This window comes from Crocodylus porosus, unplaced genomic scaffold, assembly GCF_001723895.1.
Source record: "Crocodylus porosus isolate Cpor-Errol unplaced genomic scaffold, CroPor_comp1, whole genome shotgun sequence".
Lineage (NCBI taxonomy): Eukaryota > Metazoa > Chordata > Crocodylia > Crocodylidae > Crocodylus > Crocodylus porosus.
The window spans coordinates 31,626,286-31,652,202 of record NW_017728886.1 but is presented as its reverse complement, the minus strand read 5'-3'; the positions used below and the strand labels follow the sequence as shown (position 1 = coordinate 31,652,202).

General features: G+C 43.3%; 1 protein-coding gene across 4 annotated transcripts in view; it reads left to right on the top strand.

Moving 5' to 3' along the window:
- Positions 1-12,985: 12,985 nt before the first annotated feature.
- The window catches only part of ARMC3 (armadillo repeat containing 3), a 125,495-nt gene continuing 112,563 nt past the window's right edge, over positions 12,986-25,917 (top strand). For all 4 annotated transcript variants that reach the window (XM_019532108.1, XM_019532099.1, XM_019532093.1 and 1 more), the window contains exons 1-3: positions 12,986-13,046; positions 17,910-17,954; positions 21,769-21,817. In XM_019532108.1, coding sequence (XP_019387653.1) covers positions 21,770-21,817 — 48 coding nt within the window. In that variant the 5' untranslated portion in view covers positions 12,986-13,046; positions 17,910-17,954; position 21,769. The remainder of the gene's footprint in view (positions 13,047-17,909; positions 17,955-21,768; positions 21,818-25,917) is intronic.

Genomic DNA, 25,917 nt, shown 5'->3' with positions numbered 1-25,917 from the left:
ACACCAAAACACAAACTCAGTTGCCAACAAACTTTCGATGTAGTGGTACCTTCATGTACCACTTCCCTGTTCCACTTTTTGTTGTCATTGCTCATGATACTAACTTTATGTTCTCATGGATAATACAGATTCACTTTCAGTGCGTTGCTGGTATTTGTGTTAATTGCCTTTGTTGTTAACAAGATGTAGACTTCAAAGTTAAGTCTTTTTCCAGTTCTTTGCCTTTGACCTTGGTGTCCTTAGCACCACAGTAGTTTGTCTTAATATTTCCGTCAAAGTCATGGTAGCTGCACAACTTAAGGAAACCTTTAATTCTTAAATGACAACATCACTGCATCTACAGATTATTCCAGGTGAATCTGAAGCACTTCCAATTTTCACTAGACATGAGGTTGAAATGTTCATTCAGGCATGCAAGCATAGTTTAGCAAACACTACTGCCCCTTCTCAGTGTCACTGGATCTCTGTCATTACATTGTAAGTACAGGCAGGGCCTTTAGAGGTTCACAATCACTGGGTTGAGAATACTTAATTCAATGTATTTGTAGTATCTTACTTATGGTCAGAAGGTCATGGACGTCTGTTTTAGCATTAAACAGTAGAAACAGACTGGACATCAACATGAAGTAATCTGTATCTGCCACTTAGGAATCACTCCGCCACCCTCACCCCGCCCGCCCTGCCCCTGCATTTAGATGCAGTTAGGGATACACCCAGTGGGAGACTGCTGAATCTCATATCACTGTGGCCTACTGGCTAATGGTTATATTACTAAATACAAGAGTTCAAAAAACAAATCAAATAAGCCCTCAACACCATTTTTTATCCTAAAATACACATTACTGCTATTTGGAATGTACCATATCCCAGCCCCACTCATATGTATTTATGTGGCTGCAGGCATATATTGTGGAACCAACAATATTCCACTCTTTGTTTAAGAGTCAGAGGCCAGATGCTTCTGCTGTTTCATCAACAAATAGTAATTTTAAGATTCACCTTTGTAGTAGGTGAAAAGTCACTCTCACCCTTTGCTTCTCCATTTTTGCAGTTGCTGCTGCTACCATTGCCTAATGTACAGATTTAGCAGTGCATATCCAATAACAGGACTGAAAAGACTATAGATCAAGTTTTAAAAATAGGTCATTTTTGCGTGGTAGCGTGCTGTGTTAGACCAAAAGGAATAATTAAGTTGTTCAGTAAAATAAGATCATAAGGTAGAGAAATGTGAAACAGGTTTTTTTTGTTATGCTTTCACAAGCAAAAGCCCTGTGTAAAGTTACACTCCTAAATGAAGGAGCTTAATACTAACAGGGTACACCTACATGAGATGCTTTACTGTACCATACACTAATCTACTGTGCAGTAAAGGGTTATCATCTACATGTGTGGAGTATGGACTGCATAGTAAATTAGTTTACTGTGTGTTGGTTATCATCTTTAGATGCAGAAAGTAGATTTACTGTGCAGTAGTGCACATGTAGACAGCTGGCCAGGGACAAATTGCTCCCAGTTATCCTAGCCAGCAGGGGGTGGGGGAACTATCCTTTCCCCTAGGCAGCTGCCTACTTCCCAGCCCTGTTCCTCAATCAGCAAATCGACACATGGGGCTGAGAAATGGTCCCATCGCTCAGGCAGCTGCCTGCCTCTGATTGGGGCATGGGGCTGGAAGGCAGCTGGCCAGGAGTCAGGACAGCTCTCCCAACCCCCAGAGCCCAAGCTTAACCCCAGTGCCCCCTGCCAGCCTAGGGTTCTGGGGCACAGGGGAGCCTGGAGCTCCCTCTGGCTGCTTTAAAGGGGCAGAGCAGGGGAGGAGTAGTCAGGTAGGATAAGGGAGGCTAGAACCAGCATTGGGTTGGCCCAAATAGCATTATCAGGGGTCCTGGGGGCAGCAGTGATTCTGTTGCATGGAGCCTGCCTGGCAGCTGCAGCATGGCTCTGGGTAGCCCGGCTCCACTTTTGTGTGGTGAGCACTGCCTGTGCATGCACTGCTCCACATTTTTTTCATGGGTTTTTTGAACCCTGGATATCCAGGAGTCAAAAAAACCCACAGAAAAATAAAGTGGAGTAGTGCACACATGGGCAGTGTGCCCTTGCAGCATGGAAAACATCTAAATGTGGAGTATGTGATGCCACAGATGTGTTTACGTTGCCACATACAGCATGGCTGCTCTCATCTGGATGCAGACATTTAGAGCAAATTTGCTGCTGATGGATGCACCTATAGACACGCTCTGGGGAAAAGCTTACTGCACCTTATTTTACTGCACAGTAAGATTAAAGTGCATTAATAGTACATGTAGATACGTCCATAGAAATCAACAGATCAGAGTTGTGAGCTGGTATAAATGGGTGTAGCTCCATTAAAGTAACCTATGCCAATCCATGCCAACTGAAAAGCTGACCAAGAAAGTGGAACTGTTACCCTGATGGGTTGCATGAATAGCTTTTCACAACACAGACTACAGCAGTCTCGGTTTAGTCCTATATGAAAAACTATCATTGGGCACATCTACAGGAGATGTTTACTGCATAATTGACTGTGCAGTAAACATATTGGCATCTACATGTGCACCCCTGTTAGGATGCACAAAAGTAATAAACTCCGCAGCTTGTAAATACATGTCCTACTCTGCTGTGGAGTTTTTTTGTGTGCAGCAGGGCACATGTAGACACTGAGCTGTCTGGCTGGGGCATGAGGGTGCTTCAGTGACCCACATACCCCACCTAGCCTGTCTGCAGCACATTGAGCCTGGATGGAGCAGCCTGGGGCTGATGGGCTGACCCCCATGACCCGCTGCCAGCTGTGGCTGCTTCAACCCAGCTCAATGTGCTATGGTCCCCGCACATGTGTAAACCACCTGGCTATGGGCTTCCTGGGAGCAATAAACTACTGCACAATAAGCTCTGCAGTTTATTGCTGCCCCCTAATGGCATGTGTAGACACACCCATTGTGTCCAAAGTAAGTGGTAGTTACTAGTTGGAAGACAGCCAACAGAGATTGAGGTGTCTTTATAGCACTTCAAGAAGAAACTAACCACTATTACTCTGCTGCCTTCTAATATTTCATTTTTTTCTCTTCCTACCAAGAAAGAAAGATGTTTCCACCCCAAGTTTCAGAAACTACTAGAATTTATTAGTCAGCAATGAAGGGTATAGATTTCTAGTTGATGGATTGAAATATTAATATGAAATAACCACAAGCCCAACACTTACTCATGTTAGGCATGTATATGTGTGTGTGTGTGTGTGTGTGTGTGTGTGTGTGTGTGTGTATAGGCGCACACACCCACCCACATACTATAAAAAAGAGGTCAGAATAAAGTATATGTCTACCTGCTGCTTTTTAAATCCTGGCACAGTGGATGGAAAAAAACAAGTAATCAACTCAACTTGCTTCCTATAATAGTAAATTATATAGAGCTTTAAGCCAAGGTTCTGTTAAACATATCACATCAGCTTGATTATCAACAGTAAAATTACATGTAAGCAAAGCTTTCTGAGCTAAAAGTGCCCATTAAAAATGAATAATGTAATTTAGGGAGAGATTAAAGAATAACTGCAAATGTAAATACAAAAATTCTGTTTACTTGAACAGCATGTACTGACTGTCTCTACTAGCTGCACTAACCAGGCTAAGAGAAGCCCTATGTAAACAACTCCAAGAAACATGTTAAGTTTCTACATCACCTGTGGGGCACTGGCTTCTGTTCCTAGATATCTCACTAACACCAGAACTATTCTGGAATTCTAATGGAATAAAGATCTGTGTCTCAGTGCACTCAGGTGCCCTGTGCCTGAGAGCTGAGACTGCTCTGGGGAGACCCCTAGTGGCAGACAAGGGGAGGCTCAGCTGCCAGTCACTAGGGCTGCACAGGTGCTGGTTGCTGGGGCAACTGATAAAACCAGCTGACCAGGAAGGGGCAGGGCTTATCCCTTCTTAAGCCCAGGTAGGAGGCCAGGAGGGCAGTCCCTCTCCAGTAGCTGTGGGAGTAGGGACTCAGCTCGGACAGACAGAGGGGAGGACTCTGGCAGTGAGAGCATTCCCCAGTCACTGCTGGGGTTGGGGAGCCCTCCTTCCCCCCCGCTCCCTCACTCTCTAGTAGGGAGTAGATTTTGTTTGACCGGACGGTCTAGTTTTTATGTTGTAGTCCAGGGGCTTTATGTTTTATGTTTACTGTTTTGACTGGAGGACCAGGCGAGGCTATTGGGGTAGAAGAGGCCTCACAGGAGCTCCACGGTAGCGTGGGGTCTCCTGGCACCGGAGAGGGCGCAGCTTTGTTTGGGGGCGCACTGGCCCCAGCCCCGGAGCTAGGGGGCAGCGAGGAGTCCTGAGGGGGGGGCAGCGAGGAGCCCTGGAAGTAAAGAGGAGGGCCAGAACATAACAAGGCCCAGGTCAAACCACGTCAACTCCATCTGCGAGGCTTGGGCTGCGGTGTAGGGGAGGAAAAGGAGCCGCAGGTAGCGCCCCCTGTCACCGGGGCACGGAAGAATGGGCAGCCTCCCGCTGATTACAACCATCTTCTAATCAAGTAAGATCAAGGCATGGTAGGCGAGTAAGCAGGCAGTTGGCCCATTACAGGAGGGCGGAGCCACTCCCAGAAAGGCTCCGATATTGATACTTCTGTCACAATCTGCCAAACTGTTGGCTCATATTCAGCTTATTGTTCACTGTAATTCCCAGGTCCCTTTCTAAAGAGCTGCTGACCAGCCGTAGTTTCATAGTTTCTAGGGTTGGAAGGACCTGAACAGAACATCAAGTCTGACCCCCTGCCCTGGGCAGGAACAAGTGTTGGGATCGTAATACCCCAGTCAGAAATGTGTCCAACCTCCTCTTGAAGACCCCCAAGGTAGGGGAGAGCACCACCTCCCTTGGGATCCCATTCCAGAGCCTGGCAGCCATAACCATAAAGTAATGCCTCCTGATATCTAGCCTGAACCTGCTCTCAATCAGTTTGTTATTCCTTGTTATCCCAGGTGGTGCCTGGGGGAACAGAGCCCCACCTATTTTATGCTGGTTCCCCCTGGTGAGTTTATAGACGGCCACCTCTGTAACCTGTCTAGATCCAGTTGGATTCTGTCCCTTCCCTCCAGTGTGCCCACTTCTCCCCACATCTTTGTGTCATCAGTGAATTTGGACAGCGTGCTTTCCAAACCCACCTCCAAGTTGCTGATAAAGACATTGAATAGCACAGGCCTGGGCCCTGGGGAACTCCACTGCCCACATCCCTCCAGGTCGAAAATGACTCGTCCACCGCCACTCTCTGGGTGCAACCATCTAGCCAATTTGCCACCCTTCTGACTGTGTAGGCATCAATGCCACAGTTGCCTGGGGTTTCTTCATGAGAATGGAATGAGAAACAGTGCCAAAGGCCTCCTTGAAATCCAGGTAGACAACATCCACCTCAACGCCCACATCCAAGGACTTTGTGACCTGGTCGTAAAAGGAAACAAGGCTACTCATGCAGGATCTGCCCGCAATGAACCTGTGTTCATTGCCCCTGAGCATTACCTCCCATGCTGGGCCCCCGCAGATGTCTTTGAGAGAATTTTCTCAAAGATCTTCCCAAGGACTGAGGTGAGACTAACTGGCCTATAGTTTCCTGGGTCCTCCTTTCTCCCCTTCTTGTAAATGGGGACCACACTGGCCCTTTTCCAGTCCTCTGGGACCTGGCCAGAACACCACAAGCACTCATACAGCTGTGCCAGGGGCCCCGCTACAACTTCCACCAATTCCCTCAGTACTCTAGGGTGAAGAGCATCTGGACTTGCTGATATAAACGTGTCCAGCCCCTCCAAAAGTTCCTAACTAGATCATCCCTGACTCTAGCCAGTCAGCCCCCAGCCTGTATTGGTGCATTGGACTGTTCTGTCCTAAGTGCAGGACTTTGCACTTGTTCTTATTGAACCTCATGAGACTTCTTTTGGTCCAGTCCTCCAATTTATCTAGGTCTCTCTGAATCCTAACCCTACCTGTCAGCATATCTACTACTTCTCCCAGCTTGGTGTCATCTGCAAACTTGCTGAAGGTGCACTCTATGCCATCTTCCAGGTCGTTGAAGATATTGAACAAAACCAGCCCCAGCACCGACCCTGGGGCACTCCACCTGATACCTGCTGCCAACTAGACATTGAGCCTCTGAGCCTGATGATCCAGCCAGTTTTCTATCCACCTTATTGTCCATTCATCCAGCCCATACTTCCCTAGCTTGCTTGCAAGGATGTTGTGGGAGATCATCTCAAAAGCCTTGCTAAAGTCAAGGTATATCATTTCTGCCGTTTCTCCCACATCCACAGAGCCAGTCATCTCATCATAGAAGGCAATCAGGTCGGTCTGGCATGACTTGCCTTTGATGAATCCATGCTGGCTGTTCCTAATCACCTTTTCTCCTCCAAGTGCTTAGAAATGGATTCCTCAAGGACCTGCTTTAACATAATCCTGTATCTTTACCATTTTCTGTTTCCCTCTGGATGGAAAAACTTGCAAGACCCCAAATATTCCTTAGGTCAAATGGAGACACATATTCTTTTAAAGTATGGGCCTTATAGACTGGCTTGAGTTCCCATGGAGTTTTTCAGTGATAGTGACATCACATTGTCCCGGGACGCGCTATAAAAATGAATACTTACCAGCAGCTCGGAATGCAGCACACAAGGGGTGGAAGGCAGAGCCTGTGCAGCTCGTCAGCCGCCTGTTTATCCAGCTGTGGCTAGCTGGTGATGTCAGCGCCAAACGCTGGCCAGCAAAGTTAAAAATGGCGGCGCACACTGCGGAGCCAGTGGGGAGTCAGGGAACAGAGCCACGAGTAACCCCACAACAGAGGCGATCTGGGCCATGGGACCAGGAGAGCAGGAGCAGTTGGGATGAAGGCAAGGAGGAAGAGGAGGACCATCGTGACAGTGCCACAGACAGATCAACGGAGGGACACCAGGAACACCTTTTGAAGGCAGCAGTGGGATGTTCCAGGAAGATGGAGCAGGACGGCAGGTGGGGGTACGGAGTCCACCCTGGGAGATGGGGACCACAGGGAAGCCCTGGAAGGGTTGTTATCAAGGTGAATATTGCCGCTGGACCCAGAGGTGCCCTGGAGTAGGCAGGGAACCTGACTGCCTAAGGGATAAGGAAGGCAGTGTCCCCTTTGAGCCCTGGGAGGGGTAGAAGGGAAGCTAAGGGGACAGGGAGCCCAGATGTTGTGCCAGAGCATTTTTCTTTAGTTTCTTCTTTGATTTGTTCCCCGAGCTCCAGGGGGAATTTGAAGGAAGCGGGCCCGTGGGGAGGTAGATAGTGCCGGAGCCCTGAGGTAGCCCTGCCTTAAGGGCCCCAAGGAGTAAAGTGTCGACCATTTTGGACATCGCTCCACAGGAGGTGTGAGGCCGAGGTGTAGGGGTGGCGGAGCCCCGTGAGTAACCACTGGGACGAACCACGGGTCTTTGAGCACACCTGATGAACAGCCCCGGACACTGAGGTCCAACAAGTTGTGGCAGGCAAGCACAAGGTTGAAGACTCGGGTGGAAGACGTCAGCTCAGGCGGAGGTGCAAGACCGCGAGGTGTATAACATCAATTACCCGAGCAAGAGCTGCACATGAGCAACAGGTCGAGACCTGGCAGTGACACATCTTTTTGCAATGTTGTCATAATGGAATAGATGCCACCAACAACTGACATAAAAGAAATCTAAAAAACAGAATCCCAAGTGGTAAATGCCAAAAATCACTGTATGCATGCCCTGTAGACAGGTAAAGCAAAATGGGATTTAGCTGTAAAAGTACAACAGGTACATATCACAAGATATTTTGGACTCCACATAAGAAAATATTTTAGCAATGGAATCATTTGATTCCATTTAAGTAATACTTAGATTGATATTTTTTATAAAGTACCCTTCATCCTGAACAACCCCAACCTATATAATAAAACTACTTAACATTTTTCAGTTAAAAATTTTCCCAACAAGAAATAGGCTTTCATATGAATTTTTTTCAGAAAAAAATGTCATGTTTATGAGTTGGTAGTGACAATTTCAAATAGAAATAAACCACACGTAATTTTATATTGATGTTTCTGTTTTGTTTTTCAAAACAGAAAAAAAAACTTTGGATTTTCTGTTTCTTCCCCCCTTTATTTTTTTTTTTACATTGACTGTAGTTATGTAGGTTTTTTTCCTTTACAAAATTTTGAAAAAAGTTTTGAAAAAGTTATAATGTGAAAAAAGGTAAAAGAAAAAAGGAATAGTTTGATTGGTGATACTTCTATTTTATTCAGGCACAAAAAGGAAAAATGAGATGAATGGAGGTAGAATAAAAAAACTGAAATTTTGAAAACTCAAAATTGAAAAATTATTATTTTCCAAAAACATGACACTAAAAAGATACATTGTTTAATTTTGAACCCTCATAATTTAAACAGCTTCAATATTAGTTGAAGCAACTGATTTTCCTTTTTTTTTTTTGATGAGCTGTTATTTAATGTGTTGGATAGTTAGAAATCACTCACCTCTCATGGGAATCCAGCCCATCCTTCCCTCAGGTTGGAGGTGTAATAATGCATTGGGGGGCCTGGGGCAGCTGTAACATAGGGGTGCAGCAGCGACTTGTGATTGTTGCAGGTATGATTATGTGGCTGTGGTGGCAGTGCTTTTTCCTGCCCTTCCACCCACCTCCCCCACCAAGTCAGCACCCAGGGTGGCTGCCCCAGTTGCCCCAGATACAAAATGCATAGCAAAGTACACTAATTAGAGCTGAAATTTGGGCAGGATAGATCTGTTCTTGAAAATATATTCTGTGGGATCTTCAATAAGCATGAGAAATACCTCTGGGTATAACTAATTTGAAAGACAGCATGCCCACTGTATGTGACAGTACAATGCAGAATTACTTCAGTATACACTCAAGGCATGTGGACATGGGGAAAACAAATGATATTTTAAAAGCATTTGCTGGGCCACTGAAGATATTACTGGGTGAAATTCTCTGGCCTGTCATCTTCTCGTGTCCTTGTCATAAACTAAATGTTTTTCCAGAATCATGCACAAGTGATGTGTTAGATATGCAATCACCTACCCTGGAAATCTTCAAGAGAAGACTAAACAATCACCTTGCTTGGGTCACCTGACCCCCAATTATCTTTCCTGCTTGGTGCAGTGGGCTGGACCCAATGATCTTCCAAGGGCTCTTCCAGCCTTACAATCTATGAATCTATGAGATCAAACTAGAACACTGTGATGGTTTCTCCAGACCTTAAAATCTATGATGTGACATGCATGTATTCAAACACCTCTATGTTTAAACACTTACATTTAAAACCACAATCCTATTTCCTAGGATAAACATACCCTCAAGAGAAAAGAATGTCATTTAGTAAATTGGAAATGACTTCCTGAAGCAGAAGCATTATCTCACTTAAGTGCTTATATGCTTACAGATATTACAGTAATATCTGCATGCCATTAATGTAGTTACCCTCCCAACATATCTGTAAGAAAAGACAGTGTTAATTTCCCCTTTTTACAGACAATGAACTTTGGCAGAAGGTGAGTAAGGGCCATATTTTCCAATGTATTTAATCACCTAATTAAATGGGAGTTAGATACCTAAGCTGGACGTGATGATCCTCTTGAGGGCATCATCCAGCCCTATGTTTCTATGATTCTAAAAGAGGAGAGAGTGATTAAGATTCTAAGTAACTTTGATTTTTTTTCCCCTCTAAACAACTTGTCCAAGACTCAAGAAAGTCTGTGTTGGGATTGTGGCCAAACTTTAATCTCCTGAGTTAAATTTAGCACTCCAAACGTTGGACTATGTGTCCTCTTCTGAGTTTCTTTGAAGATTTCCTACACAAGAATTGATCAAGCTTGACTCTAATTTATGTATATAGTTATAGACCAAGGGCAATGGTTACGTATCACCATATCATAAATGCTTGTGCTACAAAAATTGTCATTTGCAAACGATGCCCAAATACATTTATTCAAATAGGCATTCCATAGTTTAGCCTTGAGCAGGGTATAAAATAAGAGGAGAATAAAACTACAATGAACAGAAATTCTCAATAAATCCAGCATGTATGCATGGAGAATGTATAATCAGGGTGGCTATGCAGAATGAGCTTTTGGAAGTCTTTTTTTTCAGCAGAAGAATGAAGGGTCTCTCTGTTAATCTGATTTTCATTTCTATTGGGAGAAAAAGATCCATTTACATTGATATTGGCTATTTTAATGCATGAAGTAATACACCCAGCTGGAATGTCTAAATGAGGTGTTGTAAATTCATTATTCCATAAATCAGCTGCATCCTGTCAGAACAGAAAAAGTTCCTTTTAACAGTCTTTTGAGACTGATATAAAACAAGGTATATGAGAAGATTGTTTGTACAATATGTCAGCAGGTATATTCTAAAAGCATAAAATGATTGATGCCTTTGAAAAATGTGAAAAAGAATTTCTTTGACATGCCATCCAGCAAATAATACTTCTTCTCATACTGATGATTCAGGAAATGAAAAATGGCTCCCTCACTGCAGTGTGCTCAGTACATTTACAAACATAATTTCAGAAACCTAAGCATGCAAATATTCTACAGCTTAAGATTCTTCAAATGCTTTATTTTGGCAGCAGCCTGTGCATCTTAACAACCCTTGCAAAATGAAACATCAAATACATTATTCCACAATAGTCATTTGAAGTATTTTTTAAAATCTACCTTTGTTATTTTTTTCCAGAGAAGTCTTAAAATTAGGCAGGATATTTTGTCCTGTATATTCATGGCTGTTTCTTGAATTTGTGCAAAATTTATTGCAACTTTGCCAAAACTTAGGTCTTTGGACGGAATGTATAAATAATACATTTATTAACTACATTAAGTATTTAGAGAATAGAGAATTTCTAGAGAATTTCTTAGTTGGTTTTCCTCTAATTCTCCAGTACATCTCTTACTGTTTTTGTTGCTTGCATCTGTATGAAAGTTAGAGTAAATTACATGTGAATATATATTTCAGTGATTTACAAATACGAGTCGGAGCTGTAAATTTTCATTTCAGAGTGGGAAATTTGACCACTTGTCCTTGTTTCTCTTCTTTTACCATCTTATTCATCCTTCACTCCTTTACTCTGCAACAATATTTTACATGGTTAAGTTAAAACATATTTTTCTTGAACTATTTGGCATGATCAGTAAATATATTCTCTACAATACTATAATTGTTATGAATAAGCTTCTGTAAACATCAAATAGACCCTTATTGCTTCCTCTGATGCAAATGCAATGAGGGATATGAAAGATACAAAAACTGCAGAATTCCCACACATGGAGCCATGGCCCTTAATAACACAGCTGGGGGTCATAATTAGCTCTCTTCAAACAATTTCTGCACTGAGAGAGCCTATGAAGGGGCTATGATGTCTCCAAATCACCACTATTCCCCCAGTTTTTCAATGACTGTCTCTAACCATACAGATTCCTCAGACCCCCATAAAGTCTGTGAGAAGATGCTGTGGATAGGCTTGAGACCATAAGCACTTCTGCTTGTAGAAGAAGTTAGTTAGCCCCTGTGGGGTTAACCTGTGCCCCCAGGTTCCTGGTCCAAGTGCTGTTCCCCTCATTGCTGCTGCTACTACTGGGGTCTCTGGGCTCCCTCTCCCTCCTGTATCCCCTGGCCACTCAAAGTTGGACAGCTCTGCCTTTAGTGCTATGGTTGGCTCATTGCTCTGAGAAAGATATTTGATCTTCTTGCATGTGGTCAGAACGACAATCATGTTTCACAAGGAACTCAATTTGAACTCAGTCGCTTGTGATTCTTTATATAGAAATAAATTTGAAATTAAGTGAACAAACTGATGATAACTAAATAACAATTACTGATGATAACTGAAATGTGCATAGGCAAGAAAGACTACCTGGAAGTGAAGATGGGCAAGGAAACTGTCATGGAAAATAATGTAATAAAAACAAAACCTCAAAACCTTTATGTGCCATATGATACATCTATTTAATTTGTACTCTATCTTTCAGTGCACTTTCTAAATGCTGTACAGAGAAATATAGATCCAAAGAGGTTAAGTCAGTGCTTAAATTTGTTCAAGTAATTCAATATGGTTTCCTGTATCTGCTGAACTGTGGACTGCTATAAATGGCTTTAATTTGTCAACATTGTTCACTTTGACTAATTCCAATGGAGATGAAACTAATAAACCCCTTTGTTTACCATGCGACTGAATGATGTTACAAGTGGAATAAGAAGCAAAATTATATCTGGGTGGTGAGGATTTTTGTGGGCTATAACTTTTGCCTCTAAGCATTTTTCCTGGACCATCCTGGTCACAGCATCATCCCAACACTACCACCTTATTGCCAGTTGTTTTTTTTACATTTAAAAAAGAAAAGCCGATCCTTTTTGAGATAAATTATTTTTATTGTTAATCATATCTATTACAATAAGGAGCAACCAAGACAGAGACTTCCACAATTTTTAAGTGGTGTTGACCTATAAAAGTGTGTGTGTGTGTTGGGGGGACAAACACCGGAGCCTGCAACTGGGGATGGAAAGCAATCACAGGAGGAAGTTAATAGCATCTATTGTACATTTCTGCCCCAGTCGCTATGTTTCGTAGGCGCCTTCTCAAGTCAACTCAAGTCAGTCCCATGGCCGCTGCAATCGTTGGGGCAATTAAATGACGTAACAACCCTCCTCCGCTCTGCCCTGTGGGGCTACTACATAGATCATGCAATTAATTGCCCAATAAATGTAGAGCAGCCACAGGTGCAAAGCAGCTGTCACCCCACAAACAGGACTATCAGTCTAGCAAACGAGCCGGGCAGCTACAAAGCCAGGGCTCGACCGTGCCCGGCTCCACAGCGGGCTGCAGCAGGGCGCGACGAGGAGCGCTGGGCAGGAACCGGCCCCGGTCCCGGTCCCGGTCCCGGCGGCGGCACCGCCCGGCCCCGCCCGCCGCAGACGGTGGGAGCCCAGCGCGCAGGCGCGCGGGCGGGCTCGGTTCCTTAGCAACCGGAGACACAACACTGGGCTGAGCCTGCAGCGCCCCCGGTCCCGGTGAGTGGCGCCTCGCGTGTCGCGTGGGTGGTGCAGCCGAGGGCCTGCCCCGCGCGTGTCTGCCTGCCCCACCTCCGAGAGCTGCTGCTGAACGCGAGCGGCCCCGGGGTGATGCCCGTGCCTGCTCCCGCCCCTGAGCAGCTGCTGCGGGGTGGGGGTGGAGGTGGGCTAGACGCTGGCCTCGGGGACACCCAGTTGTAATCAGACCTTGGGAACAAGGTGGGTCTCCGGGCCAGCTGCTTGTCCCACTGCCTTGATGGCAACTGGAAGTGTTTTCTCCAACAGAGACTGGCCCCCAACCTTCCCTGAGGGCTGCGGGGGCTCCCGCCCTGGAGAGCATCTCCACAAGCAGGGAAGCCAGGCAGGTGCCCCCAGGTGTGAGGGCCCTCTTCTGCTTGGGACTTCCCAGGGTGTGCAGGACCAGGCCCTCAAGCCCCAGGAGCACCTGCACTCCCCTGCCCTGCAGTAGATGTCCTCTGAAAAAGTGGCACAGATTATTACTACCACTTGTCATGGCTACAAACACGTTTGTGATGTGACAAAGGGCATGGACATGTTTGGTTTCGCTTTGTTTCACTGTAAACATTATGGTGGCACAAAGGTGACATCTGTTTTCAGCTGTACAGTCATGAGATCTGGTGCTGCTGGGAGCAGCTGAGGCATTGGACAGTGGATGCAAGGGTGGTGGGGGCAGGGACCGTGCAACGCACTTCCTCCCCCAGGAGGTTGTGCCACTGCCCATGTAGTTAGGAAGGTCCCTGCTGTATGGGGTTATAGTGGTTTTCTTTAAAGACAGACCCTCTTTGATGACTGTGTGAACCATATTCAGCAAATGATAGCGTAGCTGCTACATCTAATTTATTTTAGAGCAATATTAAGGCATTTCTGGTAAAGTTTCTCCCTCACGGGACAAAGGATTCTGCCATGTGTCTCAGCAAGACGTTTAAAATCTCATATATAAGTTTTAAATATTCCTGTGTTCACATTTGTCACAATGTGGATTCTCCAAGGATAGGTACTAGACCTGGTGTTATATAATATGCTCATAATGGTCTGGAAAAGAGAAAGAATGCAGATAGCAGCATTTGTAGATGAGACAAATTTATTGAGGTTAATCAAGATTGGAGAAAACTGAGGAATTCCTGCGAGAGATAGCAAAGCTAGGTGAATACGTGGCACCATGGGAGATGTAATGCATTGTTCACAAACACTTTGGAAGGAAAGCTTCAAACTGTGCCTTCGCATTAGTGAATCTAAATTAACCATAACCTTATAGATAATTCATCTGGACAACAACCGTGTAGACAGCTTGGTTAAATCCTTTGCTCAAGAAATTAGATAGAAATTGTCTCCTAAAGTTTTTAATGCCATGATAGAAATCAGTATTGCAAACTAACCCAGAATACTGTAGTCATTTCTTGTAATTTTATCTGATAAAGATATATCAGGTATAAAAGTGGTTCAGAGAGAAAGAACAGAAATTGTTAGAAACATTTAAAACGGTATGAAAAAAACTAGACTTTTTTAAGAGAGGTGATAAATCAGAATGGACAGTGCAGAGGGATACAAATTAGAATGGACAGTATAGGGGAGATGAGTCAGGTTGCCTGTAGTTAACCAGGGGGATATTCTGTGAAATTAAATAACATTTTTAAAACTGATAACATAATTATTTATATAAAGTACAATTGACCTGTGTAACTTATTGCCAAAACATACAATAAAGGCTAAGAACAAAGAAAAACCATTCAGCCCTTATGTCAATAAACAGAACATTTCAACTGTACCCAAAAATTCTAAGAGGTATAACCCCTTATTCTTTGGGGAACGAGGAAACCACTAACTGTCAGTAAGGAAGACTGACCTTGGGACAGATTTCATCCAGCATCATCTCATGCATTTGGTACTTGTCAGTCTCATGACGCTGGGCTGACACTGACCTGACACAGACATGACACTGGCCAGTTGTGGAACACTGTTCTGATCTAATATGGCAATTTCTCTGTGTCTAAAAACTCCTGCAACTGTGGGGTTTGGAAAGTGATTATCTTTTGCTTTTATTTCTACCCATTAACTCAGCTTCTTCATTTATTGATCACAGACTGTGCTTTGCACTCTACAAAACAGTAAAAGATACTATTCATGGTTTAAGTAGCTTAGAATCTTAATAGGGCTTGAATTGAATGTGTTATACATGTGCAGAAGGGGTGACTCTTGCTAGGTTCAGTGGCCGTCCATTAAACATTTTTCTTTCAGTTAGTTGACATTGGCTGTTTGTTGACTTATTTGAATAAATTAGTAGATTTAATTAATTCCAGTTTAGCACAATGCACTAACCACCAGCCCACAGGTTTGGCATTGCCCTGACCCCTCTCCAGTCCTCCTTTTGAAGCTGGGTCCCTCTGAGGCCTCCAAGAGAAAAAGAGGTGTGGGGCTAAGAGGAAAAACAGCAAATTAGAGGATGTGTGACTCAGTGAGATGAATGCTGCCCTGGAAGGGTGGGGGCCTGAGATTCTAGCCTAGATCTTTGCTCCCCATGGGGTGAAAGTGTCTCTGCTGTTCTCTACCTACTTTAATAAACACTAAGTGGACGGTGCAGTGGTTCAGTTTCAAAAGAGGGCTGTAGTACAGATTAATGCTTAAACTGTGGCCTGGTGGTTAGAATGATTCTAGTGGGAAGTTGGAAAGATGTAAATTCAAACATCCTTCTGGTTTGAATGGCTCCAGCTTTCTGGGCAAGTGTCTCTTATCACTAGGCCAGTCAGTGGTTCTCAACCTTTTTACACCTGAGGCCCCCCTGAACGGGCTCAAGGAACTCCTTTGAAAACATTAGCTCTTAGTTTCACACTTTTTTGCCTACAGAAAAATAACAGAGCAGTTTTTCTGTAACAAAGAACTCAACTATGGGTTTCTATTTGGAATCTCTGGGTTTATGTTGTGAACCATGTTTGTAAAGCTAACTGTTGATTGTGTGGCACCCTGTGATACCCTTGAAAGACTCTCAAGGCACCCCGGTTGAGAAAAGCCACTGTGTTAGGCTACTGGGCTATAAATGGGAGAGACTTCTTTCTTCTCAGGCTATAGTTTCAGCTTTTAGGCTCTACAGAGCTGTGTGACTGTGCAAGGGCCAAAAATGGCAGTTGTGTGGCTTCGAAATTTGCATGTGTAAAGTGAAATAGGATTCAGTCCAAAAGGCTTAAAAATCAGAAGGCAAATAAAAAGAATCCAAAATTATATCTTTTAAAATCTTGTAATTTTTATGATGATCTCATTAATTTGAAATCTTAGGACTCATGAAACTAAAGAGGGAAAAGAACTTCTCACATTTTCCCTCTCCTGTTTATGTATCTAGAGAGTATGTAAGCAGCAAATACAGTAAATGAGACTTTCAGAACGATGCCTAGTATGAACTTCACTCTGCCTCTACCAGGATTTTGTCGATAGTGTGAATCATTGTGCCTCTCCCAAAACTGTTTATTTTTTGTAGTTGCTTGTTGTATTAGAAGATTTTTGAAGAAAGGGTTGCAATGTGCTCTGAAATGACAGAATTTGTGGTTGGCCTTATTCGTCAGTGGGGTTTATCTCAATTGAGGTAAAAGATGCTAACTGCCTCTACACTAGGTAAAGGTAATGTAGTTAACTAACACATACTGTAGGGTGGCTAAGGCACTGCCTGGCAACAAACCCTGATCTCTTTTCCTAATTCAGAGAAGGGTACGGATAAAACAAAAAGCATGGGCAGGCCTAACGGAAGGGGTAAATACAGTTGATTTAGTTTACCATATGAATCTGCAGCATTTGGTCATTAAGTCAGATCCAATATTTCTTCTTTCCCCTTTTGTTATCCACTATTGGAGCATTTATTGTGTGTTAGTGTTTGTGTTCCTCATGGAAGAGAGAGTATTATGAAGGTTTGAAAAAGTGGGTGAGGTCTGGGGTGCTGGTTGGAAGAAGGTAGTCCGTGCAGAGAGGGCAGCATGAGAAAGAGGTTAAAGTCGGGGGTGGGAGAAGGAAACAGCATTTCAAGACTGGCGTCATGAATGGAACAACAAGGTTTGAATAAGAAGTGAGATCTGAGATGCAGGCTAGGCAGAATTCCATAGTATTGTGCCAGAGAGGATGAGCATTCTTATGTGGTAGGGAAAGGGGAAACTAGTGGATGGGTGAAAGAGGAGAGACATGGTCAGATCAGATGAGGAAGATAATTTTAGCAGCTGCATGTATTGGAAGGGAGCAATGTGAATTGTGACAGCCAGAAAAGAGGAGGAAGTTGCACTGATTGGCAACTGTCATGGTATATGCAGGGGAGATAACCCAGACCTTCAGTAGATATGCCTGGGCAGGTGTTCTTGGAGGAATGGAGGCTGGCCAGACCTTCCATCTTCCCTTTAGGCCACTGAGACAGAATCTAAAGGCCAGACCAGGTCCAGATGTTTGGTGCCTCCATGGCCATATTTTTGTATAAGCATCTGGGAACTGAACCCAGGTCTCCTGTGGGGCAGACAAGGAGTCTACCACTGAACCGCAGGGGACTCCAAAAGGTGGGATAAGCAGGAGATAACTGGGGTGTGGACAAGAATTTTGGCTAAAGGAACTAAAAGAAAAGCTTAGGTTTCTGTAATGTAGAGGAACAAACAGCAAGACTTAGTCTAACTAGATCTAGTTTTAATTAAATTAAGGGAAACTAATTATTACTTAGAAGATAATACACTTCTGGATCTGTATCAGTAAGAACTAGAAGCTTGTGGCAAAGGTTGCAGTGGCACAGCTGCAAGGGTACCATTAGCTCCAGAAGTGGATCAAGCGATAAACAACTGTTCAGTAGTTATCCTTACATCCTTCTCTCTTTTCTCCTCTCCACAGGAAGTAACTGCCCTCAGTGCTGACCTCTGGTTTCTTAACAAGGAGGTAAGTTCCACATCTGGCAGTGCCTTTTGCTTATTTCTTTGGCATGTCTCAGCATACTGATATTCAGTTCTCACAAATTTTTAGACTGTTTTCTCTGTCATTTTAAGGGAAAGAGACATAGCAAGCTCACGACAGTACAATTTTTTGTTTATAAAGGCATACAAAATAATTTTTTGCACGAGTCTGATATTAGAAATAGAAATGTGGTACTGTACAGGAACAACTAGCAGGATTTTGAGAGTGTTTGAACCATGCAAATACCAAAGAACACAATCCCATTGTTCAAACTAAGATTTACTGACTACTTTCTTACAGTTCTTTTGTCATCCATCACTCTTGTAAGAATTAGTGGAAAAGAAACCAATTTGTGCACACTCATTAATCACATTTATTGGGAAATGATACACTGAAAAGCCAGTGGAGTTTGTCTATAAAAAGGCAATTATGAATACTAATTTTATACTTGGCTAAGGGCTAGATCCAGACTTGGGTGTCTCCATTTAAGCAGTGCAGAACTATTTTTTTAAGCATCTGGGCCTACAAGCGTAAGCCAAAACTATAAATTAGGTGTTTAGGCTCTCTATACAGTGCATAGGAAATATTAGGTGTCCCAGGATGGTGATCCAGAAAACCTACAATACTCTGTGGAGCTGAGGTGCCTGTCCTAGCACTGCAAATAAGTCTCCTTATCCACTGGAGATGAGGAACAAGTAATCACATTTTGAAAGTAAGGATGTACTTGCTTTCAAAGAACTAAACAGAAATGACCCTTTTGTGGTAAAACAACAGTTGAGCCCACTTTTTATATAATGTTCTAGTGGTGAAAATACTCACACAAGGAATGGAAGACCAGCTTTCAGTAGTACAGCTGTGCAGCTGCAGCAGCAAATGTTAGTTTTACCTTGCTCCTCCACCTTCAAGTCAGTGACTGGGGCTTCTGCCCTGGTCACCCTGCCCTAGTTATGGTACTGAGGCAAAGCATCACACCTGTATTTGCAGTGACATATTTGCAGTGGCATAGCAAAGGGGTGGCAAGTAGGGTGACTGCTTTGGACACCAAAGCGAAGGGGTGCTGACAGGGCATGGGATGGAGCTGCAAGCAGCTCATTTGGGAGGGCACAGGGATGGGGGAAGGGCAGCTTCTGTGGCTGCGTGTGTCCCCCAGATCTGTGCGCAGGGTGAGTGTGGACTGCTGCTGTGGGCTTTGCTTTGGGTCCCAAGCTTCATTGTTACAGCACTGGTTATTTGGCAGGTTAATACATACTCGGATGATTCTATGAAGAAAACAATGTCCTGTGGTACAGAGGAAGACCAGAAAAACCATGGTCCAAGTCATTCTGACCTTGCGGGGAAGGGTGGAGTGGGGGAAAGGACACTTAAGTAGTTCAGACTCAGAATTTGATGTCATTTACAATTACAATCTCTGAACATGTCTGGATTCTAAATATTTATTTTGGATACTTTAATTTTCAAGCTTTTAAAATAGTTGGGAAGAAAGGAATCAAAGCAGTAAAGTCTTGTAAGTAGTGGTATGTATTTTCTTCTCAATCCTTAAAGGGCCTTACTTACATAACCAAGGTATGCAAACTACTCTACAGACTATAAAAAGGTCCATAGAGTAAGCACGTGAAGATGAAGCACTGTAATTTCTTCTCTGGTAAATTCATGGTCTTGTATATATTTAACACTTTTATATTGTATCTTTAGTCCAGTGGTTAATAGAAATTGGCACAAACTGCACCTTAGATTATTGTGTTGCTCCTTCCCAGAGCTAAGAGCTGAATAAAATCCCTCACTTTTCTTCAGATATTTTAGACATCAGAAGTAGGGTGAGGACAGACAGAAACTAAGGCTGGGCACGAATGCAAGAGCAAATCAGAAAGCTGAGGAGAGCAAGAGGAAAATTATTGATGGCTCTAGCAGCAGGACCCAACAACAAACTCTATGAAATAAAAACACTCCATAAAATTCTGTATGGGAAATTCTTTGCCTTAGGGCTACTATACTTTATGCCAGTTACCTGCATTCCTAAAGGGTTGGTTGAAGTTCAGGATCCCAGGACATAAGACATCTCAGTCATGGCACTCTACCCCAGTCCCATTTCCTGAGCTCTGTCAATTGTTTGCCTGCAACAGAATCTTCTCAGCAGGGAGATTGCTGTTGAAAATGGATACGCCTGGTTTATTCCTAATTTACCTTGTCTTAATGCATGGTCAGAACTAATTTTAAAAACAACCACAATAAAGATAAATTAACAATGCTCTCACATTTTCCTTGAATATGACAGGAATTTGTTTTGTGTGTGGGATTCTTGGTCTTTATCAGGACAGGAAGGTACAGTAGGGAAGGTTGAAAGGAATCAGAAAGAATGCAGACTGAAAACAGACAAGGTTTGCTATGATATACATGGCTGAGGACAGTAGGAAGTGAGAGCCCAAAGACATCCATACAATATGATTACTGAGATAAGAATGTATAATCTTTGTGTAGACCAATCAGCCAACCAGAGACAGGTATTTGTATAACTGATTCACTTCTGGGTCAGTAACTGTTCAACAGCTGTGCATACTGGTTGTCTGAGATAATTAAAATTTAATACAAACTATATTGTTAATTATCAGTAAGCAAAGGGGTCCCTGTGTAATACTGCATCAAGTTAGAAAGTAACCACCAAATCCAGAGAACTCTGGGAGTCAAGCTGACAACACGAGTTGGTGACAGAATATGGCAAAAACTACAATAATTGCTGCAGTGAAGTAATGGACTAAGTACAGTAATTACGCTTAGGGAACACACAATTCCTTCATACCATTCCTTGTTTCTATTAATCAAACTGGTTTTAATAGTACCAAGAAGCCAAAAAGCTTCTTGAAAATATAGAAAAAATGTTTGTATAAAGCATAGTGCTAATTGCATGTTCTGAAATGAAAGATTTATTTGCCTTGTAAGGAAAATCCCATGAAGGGCTCGACTCTCCGTAACTTTGTGTAATTACTTACATTTATGGAAAGTAAACTTAAAATACTATGGGCTTGTCTTATTAGGAATATTCTGCAAAGATAATCTGAATTCATTTTAAAATGGATTTTTAAACCCCTGTGTGTTCATTTTCTTTCAAGATTAAAATGGATATGTTTCAGTTTAGCTTAATTCAATTTGAAGTCATTGGAAGTTATAACTACTGAATTTGATTCTTTTTGCCAGGCTTTGTTTTATTTAGTGTACAATATGTAGGGAGAATCCAAGTGCATTTGCAACCAGATTTTCAGCACTGGAAGTGTTATTTTCCCACATAAGTGTGCATAGATCACTTGTTTACAGTAGCACAAGCCATTACTGCAGTCACAAATGGAAAAATAGATATTTGTGCATCTGAATACCTACCTCCAAGGGTAGTTCTGGCAAACCAGTACAGTTTTGTGCAGACAAATGGACCTAAATTTATAGAAAAGGTCACCCTTAATATATTTCCTCTGTGTGTATAACGCCACAGCTATAACCTGGCATTGTGGTGTATCGCATGGACTTCACTCAGGTGTTTTTCACCTGGTTCCTTTCCAGCTTTATTTTGGTGGCCTTCAGGGTTCACTAGGTGTGATCAAGTGTTAAGAAACTTATTTTGTGGAGCAAACACAACATTGCTGTTGCCAAGGGTGAACTTTCTGCCAAAGAACTTACTCTTGTTCCATGCAGAAGAGTCATCCACCTTTTGTCTAGATAGATCTTCCTTGAGATATATCTGGTAAACTAGGTCCTAAGACACTGAAAGTAACTTATTTGTTTCTTGCCTGCTTTTCTTTGGTTTTGTTCTTAGAATGGGTAAAAAAATAAAGAAGGAAGTGGAGCCTCCTCCCAAGGATGTGGTAAGTTTATAAAATGCTGTATGCTATAAAATTAACATTTTACACAATTATAGGCCCCAATCCTACCCTGTTTACACAGTTCCTTACTCCCACTAACTTTCCTATGTAATTGTAAAACTCTCTTGTAAAGATGATCCCATTTCTTCTTTCTGTAGATATGAAAAACAGAGTGACCTGGCATGTGTTGTTTTTATAATGATTTATTGTCTTTGGCAGCCTTTGCAAGCAGTAATGTATGAAGCAATCCAGGCTTCTTTTACTCTAAGAACTGTATGTTCCCTTCCATCTGTAAAAATCAGAAAAAGGGAGAGAAGTAACCTGAGATGTCCGTGCCTATGAGTTGTGGAGATGGACACATTCTTATTTCTGGAGAGATGGGTGTATAGAAGCATAGATGGGTCTGTAACTGCTTGGAATGCAAAGATTTGCAGATATTTTGTTCTCAAGGAATCTGGATTTTTCTACAAAATGAGTCTGCATATGCTTCTATACTTTGCTACCCATTATCTTCTTCATCCTTCAATGAGTGGTTTCTTTGGAACCCACACTACTACTGACTGCATCTCAAGTGACTGTGCAGTGTTACCATCTTAGAAGGAAGTGTAAGAGGTAGTAGAAGTCATGGAGATCTGTTAATATTCCATCTGCTCAGAGGTCCATTTTGGTTGGGGAATTGCCACGTGGAATAGCTGCTCCCTGGTCCAGTAGTCACCTGCAGATCTGAAAAGCCTAGACCTCGGAGTAGTTTGTGAAGATGCTTTTATAGGTGCCTTGGGAGTGCTACTCAGTTACTGCCTCAGTCTTGCTGCTTATTTTGGGTTGTTCCCTTATTTTGTATTTCTTTTACCCCCAGGCATATCAAGGAGGGCAACTTGCATTCCAACTACTGTTTTTTTGCTGGATTCAGTAGATGTGGACTGAGGCCAGGTGTCAGTGGTCCTTCCACATAGTTAAAGAATTATTCTTCTTTGTAAGTGCCTAGGTCGCTTCCAGCAAGGTCAGGAGTGCATTGCAGATGAGAAATATGATTTCCGTCTAATATTGCAACTCAGAAATTTCAAGAAGTGTTATTTTATATGCTTATGATTGGCAAGTTATGGAAAATGTGGAGAATTTCTGTATTTTTCTCAGTATGTACATTTCAGTATACATACTTGTATACTGTGATGTTTAAGGCATGAAGGGTTTGATTTCTGCCTCCTCCCCAGTCAAGGACAGGGAAGTTAGAAATGCGTAAAGTTGCCTTGGAGAGATGGTGGAAAGCAAGTAGCTACACACTAACATTTAACAACAGCCAGCAAAAAGGCGGAACATGGGTAAACAACATAACTGGAACCTGATATACAGAAATGAGATACCAGGCCACTGTGCTGAGAGGTCTTCTGCCTAGTTCAGGAGAATAGTGGGAATCCTGGTATAAGAACAAGGTCATAGACAGTCTAGCCTGGTGATTAGGCCACTAGGGAAGGGCAGGTGCCAGGGGTAGAGTCCAAATTACAGGCTGAGTCAGGGGTCAGGATTTGGGGACTTTGGGCGTGTGTAGATGAAATGATATTTCCCATTTACGCTGATGCAACTGCGTTAGTGTTTGAATGATTCAGGATTTCCTGCTGCTGTAAAGTCCATTTAGCACCCTAAACTAACACTACTTGGGAGATGTGTCAATTTGGGGTACTCTCCAGGTACGCTGCTCCAACGGTGGATTTGTTTGTCCAAACACCCAAGAACTCCAAGGACTTTAATTCTCTTCGCCACAAGGGGGTGCTGTGCTCCGGCCTTTAGCCAAGAGGTACCACTGTGTGTTTTGTTGTTGTTGTTGTTTTTGTTACCCTCTTCACTCCTCACCCCTCCCTCCTCCCTTCTTCCTCACAGCACGCAGCGGAGTGGCCATAGGTTCAGGTTGGGACGGGTCTGCTCAGAAAAATGTATTATTATTTTAAAACGTGGGAGGCCAATAATCCCTTAATTTTCTATGTCCTCTTAATTCTTCCGCCCTCCCCGCACCTATAGTGTATGTCTTCCCGCTCCCACCCATGTACCCTCCTGTCCTCGCCCACCCGCCACACCCTCATCGTGTGCTGCTGCAGTGGATATAGTTCCCAAGGACAGCTGCAGCATCACCATAATGGTAAGTTTTTTGCAAGTAGTTTGAAACTTTGGAGTGAGTGGTTACATGACTTCCTTTAAACTTCATCACATTCCATTTCAGAACCATGACAAAAAATGTCCAGGAGCAGGATGCTGTCTGCCAGACCCGACGCCCAGTATATGCAGCGTCCAGGTGATGTTTTTAGACTTCATAGATTTCATGGACATTAGGGCTGGAAGGGATCTCGGAAGATCATTAAGTCCCAGGGGCAGGAAGTCAGCAGGGGTCATAGGATCCCAGCAAGATAAGCATCCAAATGTCTCTTGAAGGTGTTCAAAGTAGGTGCTTGAACCACCTCCGGTGGCAGGCTATTCCAGACCTTGGGGGCTTGGACAGTAAAAAGGTTCTTCCTTATGTTCAGGCTGAAACAGTTATGGAGGAGTTTGTGACCATTTGATCTTGTCATCCTTTGGGGTGCTCTGGTGAACAGACGTTCCCCCAGATCCAGGACCTTTAGCAAGCCTCTAAGACTTTAGCAAGTCTTTAATGCATTATAATGCATTTCATATGCATAGTAGCTGAGGGGGGTAGGGAGTTGGGGTTAACCCCTGCTGCCATAGCTCCAAAACGACTTCTTTTTTTTCTTTGCAGGATGTACTGTTATAGGAGGTGCGATGCAAAAATCATTTTCTTTTCAATGTTTTCTTTGCAATGAAATGTTTTCTTTACAAAAACCTGCATGCAGCACCTTTTGGAGCTGGGTTTGCAGACCCCCTTCTGCGCCTGCCCCTCCCCCCCAGGCCCCCTGCAACCTGCTCCTCCCTGGAGACAGCTCATCAGATTTTGTTCAGGATTGCTTTGTCCTCCCTTGCTATATCTGTCCTCTCAGTCTTCTCAAAGGACAGGGAAAAGGTGAGAGACAAATGAGGAACAACGCTCCCAAGGCAGCCCAGGGTAATCTGTTCTGCTACCTCTAGGCATCTGCAGAATCAAGTGTATTCAAAGGCTTGATCATTGTGGGAGAACTTCTTTTCATTCAAATTCAAGAAATCTGTAATAACTCCTTCTTCTACACTAGGTATTGGCATGTCCTCATCAGATGGGTCTCAGGTAAGCAGAGCTGCTGATTAGCCCAGGCCAGGGTTTCGAAAAGCACTCTGCTCCCTATAGAGAGACCAGAAGTGTTATGCAGCAGATGGCTATCCCAAGACATATTACTGAGGTGCCTGGAGCGGAGGCCAATCTGAAATACGGGCCCTGACCAGCTTTGTGCCCAGCCTTGGAAGCTACTGCACACCTGCCCCTGGCTGGCTGCAAACCGCACCTCTGTTCCCAGGTCTATGCCCTGAAAGCAGGAGCAAGTATAAATCAGAGCTTTTTGTTCCTTATCTTTATTTTGTTCACAATAAATTGAATTGGAATCAATTTGATTGAGAAGTCACAATAAAGCTAAAACAGTATACATATTTTTATTTTACTCAACAATGAAATTCATAGTCAACTGGTAAATGCATTTTTTTACAGTGCAGCCATTGCCAGCAATACAATAGGATAAAACACCAATTCACAGTATGCTTCCAAGGTCCCTTGAGTAATCCCTTGATATGATATGGATGGATGGCTGCATGGTAGCAGGGAGGCAGGCAGGCAGCCAGCCTGGTTACTGGCCCTTCCTGGTTACTGACCATGTCCCAGCAGTGTTTTATATAGTATATATGGCATACATGTCCAATGTGGGGTGGGGTTCTTTTCAGAGAGATGATGACCATGCAACTTTTATGGAGTCATGGCATAACCGGAAAGTTGCAGGGTGGACTGTTATTGGATGGAGGGAGGTCGAATGCTTGGCCAGTGTTAATGTGAAGCCAGCATTTCTTGCAAGAAAGAAGACTAAACAAACAAACCTACCCCTAGTGACAAGCATGGACCTCCCAGGGCCTTTAGCCTTTAGCAAATCTATGAAGACTTCAGCAGTGCATTACAATGTTCTCTACCAGAACCTGATTGGGTG